General features: G+C 33.3%; 1 protein-coding gene across 8 annotated transcripts; it reads left to right on the forward strand.

The window, feature by feature from the left end:
* Window positions 1-1,823: 1,823 nt before the first annotated feature.
* Window positions 1,824-15,018, forward strand: LOC128156262 (sphingosine-1-phosphate transporter SPNS2-like). 8 transcript variants are annotated; one of them, XM_052818320.1, is made up of 11 exons: window positions 1,824-1,928; window positions 7,449-7,499; window positions 8,123-8,363; window positions 9,614-9,886; window positions 10,206-10,368; window positions 10,883-11,087; window positions 11,334-11,530; window positions 11,922-12,006; window positions 12,295-12,480; window positions 12,799-12,926; window positions 13,751-13,888. In XM_052818320.1, exons 1-10 carry the CDS (start codon window positions 1,829-1,831, stop codon window positions 12,921-12,923), a joined length of 1,626 nt encoding a protein of 541 aa, XP_052674280.1. In that variant the 5' UTR covers window positions 1,824-1,828; the 3' UTR covers window positions 12,924-12,926; window positions 13,751-13,888. The 8 variants fall into 8 exon arrangements, with proteins under 8 accessions (XP_052674280.1, XP_052674279.1, XP_052674281.1 ...); XM_052818326.1 differs by lacking the exon at window positions 1,824-1,928 and adding an exon at window positions 3,649-4,114 and having other exon boundaries at window positions 7,449-7,487; XM_052818319.1 differs by lacking the exon at window positions 12,799-12,926 and having other exon boundaries at window positions 13,751-15,018.
* Window positions 15,019-16,782: the final 1,764 nt, after the last annotated feature.

The raw sequence follows: 16,782 nt of genomic DNA on the forward strand, positions 1-16,782 counted from the left end.
TTGTTTTTTAATCACTGATAATATGATTTTTTTTAAAAATCAGATTCTATATAAGTATATTTTCAACAATTTTTAACGCATATAAATATTTCCACTGTACATATTTTACTACAATTTACAATTAGAGCTAGGAGAGAGAGAGAGAGAGAGAGAGAGAGAGAGAGAGAGAGAGAGAGAGAGAGGAGAGAGAGAGAGAATTTATTAAAAAGGAATTTTGGTAGCAATCGTTATTCATGCATGCTTGCATTGGTCAGAGACCTTTATCCCAGGTTAGGTGGATATATATCTTCAGAGCATAGTCGGCATGGTCACAAGCACGTATAATGCGTATCCTAGTTATACTGCATGCCTTAGCCCGCTCTTGCGACTGTATTATCGGCTAAATGGTGCAATTTGGTCGCGGTTAGCGACAATGGCCATCTTTCACGCCATAAAACGACCGTTGACTCAAATATGGTACGTTTTGTGTATTGGGATCATTTACATATGCCTTCATAAAATTGGATGGCCCTAGGCACTACGACCTGAACATTTTCACGGTGCAATTGCGTCTTTCTCCCTGTGAATGTCCGCGCATTTGCCTTACATGATAGTAATAAAGATAGTCTTTGTCTTTTTAATCTTTTATTCACGTGTCATGTTTATGTCATTCAATTATTTGAAACATCAGTGCTGATTTATTGTTTAACGTACAACAAACTAGTATAACTGCACCCCGAGTCTTTCTTCACATTCGGCCTCGGGTAGCGGAAAATTACATATTAAGTCCACACAATAATTAGGTAGATATAAGAGAGAGAGAGAGAGAGAGAGAGAGAGAGAGAGAGAGAGAGATTTTCATAAAAATGTGTTACGCTGCAAATTAAGCCTGTGTTTAATTAGCGGCACGGTGAATTGAAGTTATTCAATTCCTACTGAATTGGGATGAGACTGGACATTCATAAGAGATATATTGTTTACTTTTAGTGTATGTGTCGAGTCCGTCTTATGCTTTAAGAAAAAAAAACCCAAGATGTCGAGCAGTGGTTAATATCTAAACTCTGGCCGCGGAATTTTTTTGAAATACAATGTATTTCAAAGTTAACTTGGACTATACTGTTTTGGAGAGCGATATCTGAATATTACCCACATCATGCTTATCAAAGTAAAACCCCAAATGCGGAAATAAAAAAAAATAAGAAGAACATAAAAATCATATCCATATGGCTTTATCAGCATTGTTCCTCTCCCGTTTTTGAATTCGAAAGCTACATGAAGAGATTTAAGGAGCAACTATCACATTTCGTATACATTTTTCCACATGTCAGAACTGAAACGCTGCACACATACATGTATTAACATTCATGATATGTGTATATATGCTAACATTTACGCGTAGTGTACCTCAGAAATTTTTATTTTTTGTATATTGTATTAAATTTGATGTAAAAAAGGGATAATATAAACTGACCCACCACCTGTCGAAGAGAGAGAGAGAGAGAGAGAGAGAGAGAGAGAGAATGTTTATGAATATATTTTATTTTTTTTAAGTTAAAACTCAATATACTTGTATACTAAATAAAGAAGACGATGATATAAGTGATATATGTTTGTTACTCTTAAAAACAATACCAACTGTACTGAATGTTGATTACGGCAAGATTTATCAAGGTCGAAATTCAGTCTATTTCCAATGTCAAGGTTTTTCTGGGTGGGGTATGTGTCCAATGATAATGACCTACATTAAAAAGTAAAACGACGAGAAGTCTGCACTTATCCACCTAGGTAGAATCTATTCGTGTACAAACAGAGGTCCCCATTTTATCGTATCTAACCTCCTCATATGTACATGTGCTCTCATTTACATAATCTTATCAAAGTCCGAAAATCAGACGCCTTATTCAACCTTCTTCATTTCGTAACTGACCACAGAAAGACAGAAGAAGCTGGTAAGTAGAAAAATAAGTTACTAGTAATATTTTGAATTATACTTTTTAATCATTAAAAGTCTGCGAAAGAACTCTATGTTTAAACACTAAAACACCTTAGATTATCTCACGTTTTTGCCATGTGGTGATTATGTTAGAGTTGGATATTAAAATGGAAAAAAAACCTCCTTGTTACAGTTTCAATACCGTAACAGAAAAACTACATTTCCAGACATATCATTTTTTATGGCAGTCTGATTGATGAAGTCTCTATTATTTTTGATTTGATTTTATCTGCTTCTTTTTTATTTTAGTTTTACAAATATTCTATTTTAATATGGGTTTTGTTCCATTTAACCGGTCTTCGATTACATGCCTGACATTGTTTTTGACCCATAAATCATCTTTAATTAATGAAGAAAACGGGAAAACGTTCCTCTGGTATATTCCCACGATTTTAGGCACGTAAAGGGGGGGGGGCAATACCTTATACAAAAAATCTTGACAAGCCAAAAAAAAAAGAAAGAAATTTTTTTCTCCAAAAAGCATGGACAATTCTGATTTTTAGCCGGGCTCTGCTGAAAGCAGAGTCCTGTCTGTAGGCATGCAAATCGCCAATGTTACTATAAATAGCACAAGTAAACAAAAAACCTAACAGCGTCAAAGTAAAAGCTTCCGCTATACCAAATAGTTACACAAAGAGCCAAGCAATTGCAACTTCTCGGGCCTTTCTGGCAGGCTCGGAAAAACACCTCGAATGAATTAACATCACCGGATGTTAGAATTTTATACAAAATGGAGTCGCTTCCCATTAAAATAGCAATCGGCTAGACAGCCTTATAAGTCGCTTCCGTGTTATATTTTAGGGTATATCATTTACTTTAATGAAGTATAGCTTACATCTCAACAGATCATAAAATGTGTTGTATTTATATCAAGTTTTATAAAAAGGGGGGTTGTCATGGACGCCTAGGTAATACATTCGAGGTGTTTTTCCGAGCTTGCCGGAAAGGCCCGAAAAGTTGCGATAGAGAGCCAAGTTTTGTCAAAAGTGTTGGCATTTTGTTTCTTTTATTCTAATTTCGAGAGAATTGTCTATCTTTATTAGTTTTCTTATTAATAACTTGTTTTAAAAGCAAGTTTTGATACATACAATGCGCATGAATTTTTATGAACTACTTTGCTGCGCGTTGAAGAAATGGGGATTGAATATATAACGCTTGTTGCAAAATTCAAGACAGTAACTGTTGAACTTTTTCCTACTAGACAGATATATTTTTGTTTGTAGCTGCTTACAAAATTTGGTCGCTCTCTGACGCTTTGCCGACATTAAAAGCATACTTATGAGAGAGAGAGAGAGAGAGAGAGAGAGAGAGAGAGAGAGAGAGAGAGAGAGAGAGAGAGAGATTTTCAGTCTTTACCACACAATATGCATAAAGACACACCAAAAGAGCCCGGCTTTCAGTACTTCAGTACTTTGATTTTTTTGGTTTGGGGGGGGGGGGGGTTGTAGCTTCGATTTCAATTTCACTGTTAATGATTTCCTTATTTTCACTTCAATTTACATGCTCCCAAAAAGTGGGCAGTAACGCCTGTTTGAATGTAAATTTAAGAAATATGTTTGCTGCGGGAAAAAAGTGCCTGCCTCCCCACCACCACCACACCCCCTTTGATGCTACGTCCCGTCGAGGCGCCCCATTTGGAGAATCCGGAAATATATTGCAGGTTTGGTTAGAGCGATAGAATGTTTTCGCACGTGATGACAAAAGTGAAAAACATACAACCTGAACGTCAGTATGCTCAACAACAAGCGATTGTCACTGTCACATGCAAATGACTATAAAATGTGGAGATGTGCGTCTGCTGATTCCAAACTTTAGACTAGGAGCATTTGACGTTTGACCTCCCATTCGAGATTTCGCCAATATATTATACTTTCACTTTCATTTCACTCTGGCCTTACATAAGTATGAATTTGAGTGTGTACGTACGATCACCATTTCCTGTAGACACTAGACACACGCTCACACTTTATTTAGTTACTCATACTCTGAAGAGAGAGTAAACCGACGATATCATCTCGTAGTTTTAGTATACATGTACTGTGGATCTTAAATTGTAATTTGGAAGTAGTTGTAAAAGAATGTCGTTGCAGAATGATGAGAGAGTTAACCTTCTCTCTGAGCATGGTGAAACAGAACAAGATGGTGAGTTATGACATCGGCAAAGCAAGACCTTTGCTCAGTGTATTTGAGCAAGCTTTATTAATCACAGGATATATACTGATGTAACAAATCCATGATGCATTTGGTAGGGCCCTGGTTGCTTACAGGGATTGAGGTTCTTATAAAACCTTTTTGTACAGTTGCTGTACTGCAAAGACATTAACAAATCAATATGTCAGTAAGTAATTTACTTGTCATAATTATGAATCATGACCAGTTGGCTCGTGTCAAGACTCTGGGATGTCTATTCTAGGCCTACCAGCATACCATAATATGCCATCCTCACAATTAACATCAGTCAGGGGTCCTGAGTCCACCATGGCCCAAGTGAACTCAGGACCCCTGAAGTTGTAAGGATGATTTAATGCATGGTGATCAACATGTTACATCAACATTGAAACCCATTGGGAAGTGTTAGAAAAAAACCCAGGTACATATTAATGTACCTGTTCTGATGATGATGATGATGATGTTCATTTTGTGGGCAAGTAGAATAGGACTTAATTGAGATGAAAAAAGAAAATACTGGGCAGTGCTTTCCACTTGGCACTGTACATGTACCAGTATTTATTGTAAGGAAATACTACATATTATTATAAGCTGTATGTTTTATTGATTAGAGCGCTGTAATAACTATTTCCTTAATTATTTCTTATTAAAAGCCTTTGAAAATCAGTCAATCTGACTTGAAAAGCTCAAGTTATATGGTGTCTTCAATAATATGCAGATGGTGCTTCTGCAAAGGCATCTTTTCAATGTCATGTTAAATGGACTGTTCTATTTACTGGAAAAACACCTTTAAGATGTTGGTTGCTGCTTACTGTAGATCAGGCCAATATCATGAACCAACCATTGACTGTTAATGACTGATCCTTTAAAACCAGAGACGACTGCTTGCCCACTTTGCAATCTTTTCAAAATTTAATACATTTTATGTATGTTACCATAGATGTATAACATTTGTAGGTTTGGAGAAACAGAAAAATATGTTTTTTAAAAAATCTTATAACTCCTAAAAATCATATAATTCCTTCTACTTTAGGGTCTTAAATTAAATTTAACTACTGATACAGTAAAACTGGTTTATATCCAAATTTTTGGATAAAGCAAAGTTTTTTTGAGTTTCCGGTAAAATTCTTAAGAAATCTGTGCAAAATTTTGAATTCGGATATATATAACAAATTTACGGATAAAGGGAACTGATTTTGAGTTCCATAGAGGTGAATAATAACGAAATTTAACACGTTTATTACGAATTTGTTTACAGTTAAAAAAAGTTTGCACTACCATTTAACATAAAAGTTTAAATGAATAAAGTTTCGCATAAATTCTTGATCTGATTTTTAAAGGTACGTGTCAAAAGAATGTACTTTCATTCTTTGCCCCAATTAGCAAAAACTGTAGTCTGGTTAAAGAAAACATGTATATTGTGAATTTGCTATAGTTATTATCATGAATTTGTTATATGGATAAAATGAATTACGGATATTATGAAGTAAATCCGTTGGTCCCTAGGACTTCGCTAACCGAGTTTTACTGTATAGAGAGTTATGTATTATCTTAGAATTTTCTTCTCATCAAGGGATTCTGTGAGAATGCTAAGGACAATTTCATACCCCTTTATACTCATGCTGTAAGTAGTGACAAGATCCCCACCCCTGAACACCCATACTGGTACTTTGTGGAATCGAGTTCACTATTTTTACACACAGGCTTTGATGTTGTCATATTTCATCGAGGATCACAATATTGGAAATTTATAGGTACCAATAGATTTAAAAAATTTGACACACTGTGTACAGAAAAAGCCTCTTAATATATACGGTACTAGAAGTTTATAGTAACAAGCTCAGAAATTGTTACATTTGAAAATATTAATATTCATTGTATTTTGCATTTTTTTTATTGATTTTCAGTATATTCTTCTTTCTTGCCCTTCATCATTGAATTGATACCATGTACCTGTATTGAATTGATTGTAAATTTCAAGATAATTATTATTCTTAAGACTTAGTCTAGCCCTAGATAGTGTGGCATGTTCTAAAAAATTACTTTTCAGTAAATCTCCACCAGTTTAACTGCATGCTATTTATAAGGGCAGGCATGATAGGGGTGTCCTAGCTAAGTTTACATGTCCTAAAACAGGTGCTCACAAAAGTCTCTGCTAAATTGTGACACGGATAACAAAGGCATGCATATGTCAATAGCATCAAGTATAATGAATGAAAGTCGTTCTAGTTAGAAGGAATTTTTTAGAAGGGGGAGGTCATTAAAGTATTCTGGGCCATCTTTCATGACATTGGACATTGACAATTTTGAGTGTTTGGACAATGATAAATTGTTCGATCAAACTTTCATTTGTTTGAAGTACTGTTAGAGAACTGAATTTTGTCTGGAGATAAAAGTATGACTTCATGAGGTTAACCTTTCTAACCTAAGGATAATGTATATACCTGGGTAGTTCACCTGAGAAAGTAATCTTTGGAGAGTAAGTTGTCAGTATTTGCAAGATAGCTATGAATGGCTTGAAGGTTGGGGGGTGGGGGGATGTTGAGTAAGGGTAGGAGGAAGGGTTTTTTTGTGTGACATTAGATATTTTGAAATGAATAATTTTCATTAAAACTTAAAATGCAAACAAGAATGGAGCTAAATTAAACCTCTTAGATTTTTAAACCTAAATGTTTCAAACTTTTCCAGTTTTGGAAACTTTGAATATTACCAGGTAAACTATGTTTTATTGATTAATTTAAGTTTGACATTTTCTTTAAGGAACTTTGTTACTGGGGAATAAAAGAAATGTGCTTGTGTATGTTATTAAATGAGTGGAAACTGGAAAGTTTTACATAATCTTTTATGACTATGATTATCACAAAAAATATAAATGTGTAAATTTTAATTTCATCAACTCTATTGATGTGCCTGCAATTACTCTCATATTTAATGTGCATTTCATGTATAGGTAAATAGAAACATGTTTTAAATCAGTCATTGATGTGTGCATAATACTGCAAAGATCATGCATGTATATATCTGTAACCCAGAAGATATAATGTTGAACCCTGGCTCCCCTAACCCGCAATAGGCCATCACCCTAGGGACTTGAAAGGAAGTAGGGGGGGTGAAATAAATGTTAGTCAACCAATAGAAAGAGATCAATCCATAGAACTATTTTTCAAAAACCATTTTTGTAAACTCTATTTTTCTCTAGCTGACAAGAAAATCTTTGACACAATGTAAATTATCATATATACAATATTGTATGCATTATGATGACTATACATTTTCTATATGGGTATGTACTTTTTATTAAATTCAGAACTGGATACAGATGTGGATAAGATGGAAAAAGAACCAGGTAATATTAATAGTATGTACACTTCTAAATTTAATTTACTTAACCATAGTACATCTGTGCTTGTACCTGTATATGTATTCTAGCTTGTACAATGCAACATAATAAATGGATCATCACACCTTTCAGTTGTTAAGTGGACATTAGATTTGACATTTACAGACTGTTGTGTTTTTTGTCTGTTGGACACTGTCAAGGTCAATTAATTTACCCTATCTATTTGCTTATAAAACTTTGTTGTGAAAGAGTATGGACTTGTGTTATATCGGCTTTGATACTTATTGATACAATGACTAAGACCTCTTACCACCTTGAAAATTGTTCAGGTATTTTCTATTGTTGTTTGATAATTACATGTAGCAACTGCCAGATCTCTACAGTTTTTGTTGAAAATGGTTTTTTTTTACTGTATGTCAGATAAGCAATTTTGAAATGACTTTGATACATACCAGTATTACTAAAACTTTAAAGTATAGTAAGAGATGAAGTTTATCACTGTAAGTTCATCACATGTACATAAATATAGTGCATTGCTATCAAATTTTATAGATTTTAAAGTTGTTTTTTTATTTTTAAAAAGAAATAGAACTTCCAATTAAATGTTAAATTTGATTTTTTATAATATTCATATCACAAAGAAGCAAAGGTTGAGGAGGAGGTACCATGGTATCGAACTTTGACCCCCTACAAGCTGTATGTGCTCCTGATACTACTGGTGACTTATCTCCTGAATCAGCTGGACAGGTACATGCTGGCCATATCCTCCAAAGCAATGGCGCAGGAGATCCACTTTGGAGACAAGGCTTGTATGAAGAACACATCAGCCCAAGACAGTGATTTTAATGGACTGAAATGCGAGACATTTTCTTCAGCAGACAGGTATATTTCAATTTTGAAATTATTTTTATAAAATATTGTTTCCTAAATCCTACTGTTGATAGCTGTGGGCATGTGGTTGCATAGCTGTGGGCACGTGGTTGCAGAATTCAAAATGGTCAGCCTTAAAGTTTTGTAGTGCATGATCATAATTTCTATTGTACAGCATTTATTGGTGATGACCATAAGTTTCTGATATATTATTTGTCTTGTAAAAAAAAATTTGCTTACTGTATTTGAGAAAAAGTACATGTAGCAGTTTCTGATAATTTATGTATAGATTTCCACTCTTTTGTTATTCTAGCTTACCTCTAACAATCTTGACCATTAACAGCCATCTGTAAACTTTTTAATGTTTTTGACTTTTTTTCCAGAACCACTTGGCCAATTTTAACTAAACTTGGCTCAAAGCATCCTTGGGTGCAAGGGATTCAAATTTCTTTAATAAAGGGCCAAGCCCTCTTCTAAAGGATGATATTTGATAATAAATTTCCATAAATCTACCAAAATTGTGAAATTCATGGCCCTCGGGTTAGGGATTCAGGCCCTAGGCCGATGGCGATAAACTGGTAGTGAAACTGTATTTTAATCTTAGAATTTTTTTTCTCATCTTCCACAGTGGGGAGATAAATTGTATGCAAGGTTATGTTTTGAAGCCCTCTACCTAAATCTGAAATTCATGACCCGTGGGTTAGGGGTTCAGGGCCTTGGTTAGGGTCAGTATACATGATGGCCACATTATGAAAATATATGAATTCTTATAATATTTTCATTTGTACTTTCACAGTGATGGGAAATAAACTAAATGCATTGTTATCATGTTCATTATGTCCTCTTCTTAAATGGTGAAATTCTTTACCCATGGGGCATAAGTTTTTCATGTTTTATGTGGGGTTTTTTTTGGGGGGGGGGGGGACAAATATGGCCATATAGTGAACAAGTATTTTTAAGGTCACTTGTGTCACTCAGATTACGTATTTAATATTACTGTTGGTCTATGTTAATTAAAAGAATGTTAAAGCCTGTGGGCCTCCTGTTACTGTGACTGAAACAACAAAAGGTGCTAATAGGAATCTGTGGAGAAAAATTTCAAAATCTTTTCAAACAAGTTCTACTCTGCTGAATTGTCCAGATATTTTGTATTTTACAAGATAAAGCTGATTTGATCACAGTTGTGGCTATTGCTGCTCAGGTGAGCCTCTGGGTCTCTTGTTTCCTTCATGTTGCAGTTATTTTACATTTTTATTTTTCAGTTGTCGAAATGCAACAAGTAATCTGACACATGCTACGGGCCTCTGTTACTATGACTACAATGGGCAAGGTTTAGAATACCAGATCGTCGCTGGTCCAGCCTTCACAGTCATCTATACATTTGGTGGAATCTTTATCAGTTATGCTGCTGAGAAATACAACAGAAAGGCAATGTTGGCTGCTTGCCTTATGTTCTGGTCTGTGATGACTTTGTTGACAGGATTTGTGAAGGAATACTGGCAACTGGTAATACTGCGGTTTGGACTTGGATTTGGGTACGTGTGTTTTATCAATATCTTGTCATTTAGCTCACCTGAGCTGATGAGTTTTTCTAATAACTGGTGCCTGGTATATATTTGCTTTTTGTCATTCAAGGTTGAGCATTTTATGCATGAAAATTCAGAAAAGGGTTACAAAACTTTCTTAGAAATTGTTATGCAGGTAATGGGTGAGGCCCAAAGTGTACTCAGTAATTTGACATATATTTTGAGTAAGAATAGCCAGTTTTGGAAATCTAGCTTTGACTGTTACAAGTGTAAATGGAGTACGTGTCATATCCTTTGATAGTTATCTTTGTATGTTCCTACTTTGCAGAGAGTCTGGATGTGGTCCGTTTGCTGTCTCCATACTAACAGACTACTTCACACCAGAAACAAGAGGATTCGCCCTGGGAATCTACAATTGGGGAATCTACTTTGGCTACAGCATGTCTTATGCATTTGGAAATTTTATTTCACTTGCAAACATTAATGGTCAAGTGAGTAGTCTCATAGTATTTGTTTGGTCAAATAGATATTAATGTAGTTTGTTAAATGAATGACCAAATTTTATATGTAATACTATAGTGCATGTACTGTTTAATACAGAGGTATTAATGATCTCCTTTTAAAAAAAGGGCTTTATATGAAAATATGGGAAAATACATAAATATAAATGTAGAATTCCTGGGGGTTTTCTATACTAAATAAAAGTTTTAGGTAAAAAATCATATCTAAGAGTTTTTGGTTGATCTGATGGTTAATCTGTTGACAATCAAGCCTTCTTAAAACTTTTCAACAATGTGGAAAGACCTCCAGAATTTATTTTTTTATTTTTCTCCAAAACTATAGAAAAAGAATGTTTAGATTTAGGTTGATATGCAATTTTCATTGGCTTAAAAATATACAATGGTTAAATTTTTTTCTACTTCAGGTCACTTTGCAGTTTATAAAATGTTAATAGGCAAAAACAAAGTCATATTCATTTTAAAACTCTTTCCTTATTGAACTTAGGGTTGGAGGTGGACATTTATTTTGTCTGGAATTCCTGGGCTCGCTGTAGGGCTTCTTATGTTTGTATCGCTGAAAGAACCAGAGAGAAACCAGAACCAACTGGAACTTTCTGGCACAGCATGTCAGCGACTTGGAAAGACGCTTAAAAATTTTTGTAGTCCATCTCTTCTTCTCATTTGCTTAGCTGGGTCCATCAGGAATGCATGTGAGTTTTACTTTTTATATCTGGTATATGCTGCTACATATAGATTAATTTTGGTTGAACTATTGAATTAAATTAAATGTGTTTTATGCATGCAATATGTTGCATCTCAGTATTTTGTACATGTTCTATGTTAAGCTACTTTTTTACTCCCTTCTATAAACAACCTTACTGTGCCCTTTCTGCCCCCCCCCCCCCCCAATAAAAGGCCCAAACAAACAAAAATGATTTTTTTTCTTATTTATTTAGCAGGATATGTTTTTGCCTACAACACCCAACTGTACTTTACACAGATTGGTCAGACGCCAGAGCAGATAGGAAAGTATCTGTCTTGGATCCCCTTGGTTGGGGGGAGTTTCAGCGTGCTTTTAGGAGGGTTCATCTCAGACCGACTGGTCAGGAGACTGGGGCTATACTCGAGAATTCTTGTCATTGGAGTCAGTTTGGTAAGCTACATTACTGTCAGATACACCACATGAACTGATGGACTCCGTTTCATATTCATGCATTAAAAACATGGAATTGCAAGGGGTTTTGTGAATTATGATTTTAACTCGATACCTATCTTGCAAATATCTTCCTGGTAAACAACATCTTGTTTGAAAACATGAAAACTTGGAATTGCAAGGGGTTTCGTGAACTCTGATTTTAACTCAATACCTAATCTTGCAATTATCTTCCTGATAAACAACATCTGATCAATGTTTTGAGGATTATTCATTGAAAAGGTGTAACTGCATCTTCACTAGCCAAGGGTTTTGAACCACCATTAATTTTTTGAATACTAGACATTCTGTAAAGATGTATACTGGTACATGTACTTATATTCTTTTTCAGTTAATTGCAGCTCCATTTGCAGCAGGAACATTGTATTTTGACCCTCCTGGTGCTTATTTCTTCCAAATTCCCACCTATATATTTGGTAACTATGGCTATTTATCTCAAATTGTTTTTCGCAATTATCTTTCTTTTTTTTTAGCACACTCTGACAATTTTTAGGTAATTGAACAGTGAAGTACAAGCCTTATGATTATTTCTACTTCTACTCCAATTTTCTTGACAGTGAATGTACATGTGCTTGTAAACTACTCAGTTACAAAAAGTGCAAAAATATTTCACCACACTTTTACCATACATGTACTTTCATGTTTACGATACCTTATATTTTAGATTTAATGATGACTAATGGAGTTTAAATTTTACAATGTAGGTGAGATGTGGGTAGGAATCACGTTGGCAGTGGTGGTAGAACTGGTCCCCAGTGAGATCAAAACAACAGCTGTGGCTGCCTATCTCTTCATCATCAGTAACATTGGAGGAAACGCCAATTTATTAGTACCACCCCTAGCACAGCACTTTGAAAGTCAAAACTACTCCAAGTCTGATTCACTGAGATGTATGTATAATCAGCATTATTCAGTTATAAGTTTATACAATATATCTTTTAAAGCATCAAATAAATAAAGGTCCTGACAACTTCTCTCACATGCTTTACACATGGCTTGAATCGTTCTTTCACTCTTCATCTCAATCAGTGCATGATATAAATAAAAAAGCCTTCAAATCTGGCATAAAATGTTCTGTGTAATTGGGGTCTTGTTTCACTACAGTATTATTTCTATATAAACATGATGAATGCATCTTTATTTCATGGTGCATGATTGTTGATGATATGCACTTTGACCCTTTACACATTACCTTTGCTTTATTTCAGATGCCTTGTATATTATGTATCCTGGTCCCTATGTGTATGGTGCATTAGTTTATCTTTGTTCACTCCTTGTCATCAGGCGAGACAAAAGGAAGGCAGCAAAAGAAAACTACAAATCTGATGAGTAGAGAGTAAGCAAACAGTGCTGTTATTGTATGGACATATTTAATTTCATTGTCCATTCAGTTTGTAATTGATAGTCTTGTTAATTTTGTGATATTGTCTGACAAATGATTCGAAAGTTGGTTCATTTGCCAACTGATTGAATATTAGACAACTATTTGTTGATTTTGCGAAGGAGTACAAAAGACTGGTAAATAGTTGTTTGTGTAAAAAGAGAATTAACTAAATTAAGGTATAAAATTGATTATACATTACTTTTTGAGCTATTTTAATATAAACATAGCTGAGAAAAATGTTTTTGAAATAGTATACAGTTTTGTCATCGTTGAAACTTTAAATGATATCACAAGTACTGGTATATTCCTGCATTACACACTCCCATCTGTACACTGCAATGTTCATGTTTTATTGATTAAGTATTGAATTGAAGCCAAGATATTAATATTACTGTGGAATCATTAAAATTTGTGCTGGATCAATTTTTGTGGTATTTGTGGAATTTACATCATCTACGAATTCATTACAAATTTTGAAAGAGTTAGTTTTCTAACTGAAGCTGAAAACCTACACATCCATGAAATTACATCCCCACAAATGAGCAAAAAATGCATAATCCACATAAATTGGCCCCCACAAATTTTAATGATTCCAAAGTACTGAAGTTACCTATTTATTTATTATTTATTTATTTTTTTATCTTTTTTTTATTTATCTTTGATTTTTTTTAAATTTCAATGTAAATTTATATCAAAGAAAAAAACCCCAATCATTTTAGATTTATAGAGCTCGATCTTTACCTCGAAATGAAGTTGTGTTATTGTTCTCTTTTCAGATACCTTATTCTGTATGTATGCTTTACCGTTTGTATTCTGTATCCCAGTTTACTTTGTGTCTATGTTTGTACTTAAACGAGACTACAGGCGAGCAAAAAGACCCCAATATGTAGAGATGGATGATAATTGATCTAGTGTAATAGGACAACTAGATATAAGGTCAACTATGATCCTTTCTGTGACATTTTAAGTGAATATAAAATGCTATGGTTGGTTCAATGTAAAAGTTCTAAATGATAATGTTGATGATGATGTTGAACATATACATGTACTGCATCAATTGATATTTGTAGAATTTTTTTTATAATACAACTGTATTATTATTTTTTTTTTGGGGGGGGGGTGTCTAATTAAAATTAGTATCATGACTAACTAATGTAATTAAATGTAACCTAGCTATTTAGTTTCCATGACAAAGGTTTAAATAATTAAGAAATAAAATGTGAAAAAAGGAAAAGAAAGAAATAGTTAAAACTTTACACCACTGTATATATTTGTATGCTTTATACATCATATTTTGTATCATATTGTGATATATATTTTTTCTTTACCAACATGCAATTTAACCGATAATATATGTTATTTCAGGCAATATTTTGAAAGTAAATTTGTCATAATAATGGTATCTTTAAATTGATAAAAAAATTAGCTTTCAGTGTTATTATAATATGAAAGATGGAGAAGATATTTTTCTTTTTTTAAAAATTCACTTAACAAGAGTTTTACTGTACTGGTTTATGTATGTGTATAAATTAGCTAGTTGATAGCTCTTTTATATTCTAGTCTAGATGAATTGCTGAAAAATCAGTGATTTATATGAAGTTTAACCTTTTATGAGGAAATATTAGGTCCTTCTTATCAAATGTAAATGTACATGGAGCTATAATGATAAATTGCATGAAAGGGTAATAATAAATGTACATACCAAAATTTGCACTATAGACTTTGCAAGACTAGGTCTGTGTCTTCAATCCCTACCTGGCTGCAAAATAGATTTTATAACAACATTTTGTAAACAAGGGGAATAAATTTTAATTAGATTATTTAAAAGATGATGTTGTGTTTGACTAAATGTGTGTAAAAATTGTCAACATTTCATCCTGGTACAGGAATATTGTTTTGTTTATATATTGATATTTGAATTCCATTTACCGGGTAGTTTGTATATCAGATGTACATTATTTATACACATTTACTTTTTTTGAATGAACAAAGTTTTTTTTATTGATTTATTGAATAAAAATAATTTGTTGCTCAACTAAAAGATTTTTATGTTTGTTTCATACTTGAAGAAGTCTGCAAAGAGGTGCATTTAAGTGGTAACTGTGGTAAAAGTTTCAAATCCATTTAAATGGTTGAATGCTGGATTTTACCCAAAACAGATTAATATTAGTAATTAATACATGTATATGCCATTTAAAGGAGAAGTTGGTCATGGTTTTTAAAAATTTATGTACATTAATTTTGTACATATCTTTAGCCAAATAAAAAAAATACGGAAAGGACAGAGCAAGAGAACAACATGCATTGAATCTGGATAAAAGTAAGTTTACACGAGATGTAGAAAATTAGCATTAATCATGTGGCATGTTATCGCAAAACCTATATTCAATAGAAAAAGGAAGAGGTTTAGAACACATAAACCTCCGTTTCCTGAGAGATTAGTACACAAGTACTGGTATACATTCCATTTGCCTGATAAGATAAAAACTCATATCATAATTCATTGTGATAGGAATAATTGGATTATCAATTATGAAATGTAATAACATAATTTTCATTGTGTGTATATCATAAAAAATATGCCCAATACATCTTGTTGACCACAATTATGTAATACATAAAACCATTTTGTAGGGTTCCCAAGAGCTTTGTCCTTCGACTTCATTGGATTTGTGTTATATTAAGATAGGGAAGAATATTCAGACATTTAATTAATTTGCTGCCATTTGGATCATACCTGTTAACCCTCCCGCATTGCGCGGGAGACTCCCGCAAAACGGCCTAAAAATCTAATTTTAATGAATATTATTTACTGGTTTTTTCTTAACTGGGTTTCACTGCATATTCAAAATACGCAAAATAAATTGTCTGTGTTTACCCTAGATGTCAGCATGCAGTGATGGTTCAATACGCAACAATAATTAAGAAGACTTAATATAAAAAGTGGCACTATTGACTTCTTGTATTGTACCATGCAAACAAATTAATAGTTTTCTGAACACAACACAAGTTGTAATTGCACACTGGTAGTCAAAGAAATAATAAAATTTAAAATGATTGCAAATGCAATAATTACAATGGTAAAATAAGGTATCAAACAGTATTTTTAATATTTATTTGCATTTCACGTGAAAAAACGCGGTACATCGAATTACCGAAATGACAGGATTTACAGAAATGACACCTGAAATTACAGGAATGACACTAAAATCTACAGGATTGACACTTCATATACATTAAAAAGGGGATATATTATATTATACGTTTATGTCTTTCATGTAAATGCTTCATAACCAAACAGAAATAAAACCTAAGTTATATTGCATTTATTGAAAATCCAAAAACGATAACTCTTATAACGACAATAATGATTTATTACTTGTATAAAATAAGCTATCGTGAAAAAATCAATATAAATTAGTATTTTCTAATTAAAAATACATATTACAATAAATGAGACATTTTAATTGCATGCTTTTGAATATCAGAGGGTCCAATTACATGCACGCGCATCTCATAATTTTCCAAGTATCCAACCATTTTCCGTCTTGCAATTATACAAATTATTTACAATGATAATTACATTAATTGATACAATTTAATATATTTGTGGTGAAAAACATTTTTTTAATAAAAATCAAGTGTCATTTCTGTAGATTTAAGTGTCATTCCGGTAATTGCAGGCGTCATTTTGGTAAATACTGTCATTTTGGTAATTCGGGTTACCCAAAAAAAACGTCGTTTACGCAAAATCCCCCCCTTAGCCAAGTTGGTAAGGGGGAGATTCTCCCACATGGCAGCTTTGAAA

This window comes from Crassostrea angulata, chromosome 7, assembly GCF_025612915.1.
Source record: "Crassostrea angulata isolate pt1a10 chromosome 7, ASM2561291v2, whole genome shotgun sequence".
NCBI lineage: Eukaryota > Metazoa > Mollusca > Bivalvia > Ostreida > Ostreidae > Magallana > Magallana angulata.

Bases quoted from the DNA above. Each gene is read 5' to 3' on its own strand.
- LOC128156262 (XM_052818319.1), top strand. From the start codon at position 1,829: ATGTGCTCTCATTTACATAATCTTATCAAAGTCCGAAAATCAGACGCC. The intron at 10,369-10,882 runs GTGAGTAGTCTC...TATTGAACTTAG, and splicing joins TTGCAAACATTAATGGTCAA to GGTTGGAGGTGGACATTTAT. The intron at 12,007-12,294 runs GTAACTATGGCT...TTTACAATGTAG, and splicing joins AATTCCCACCTATATATTTG to GTGAGATGTGGGTAGGAATC.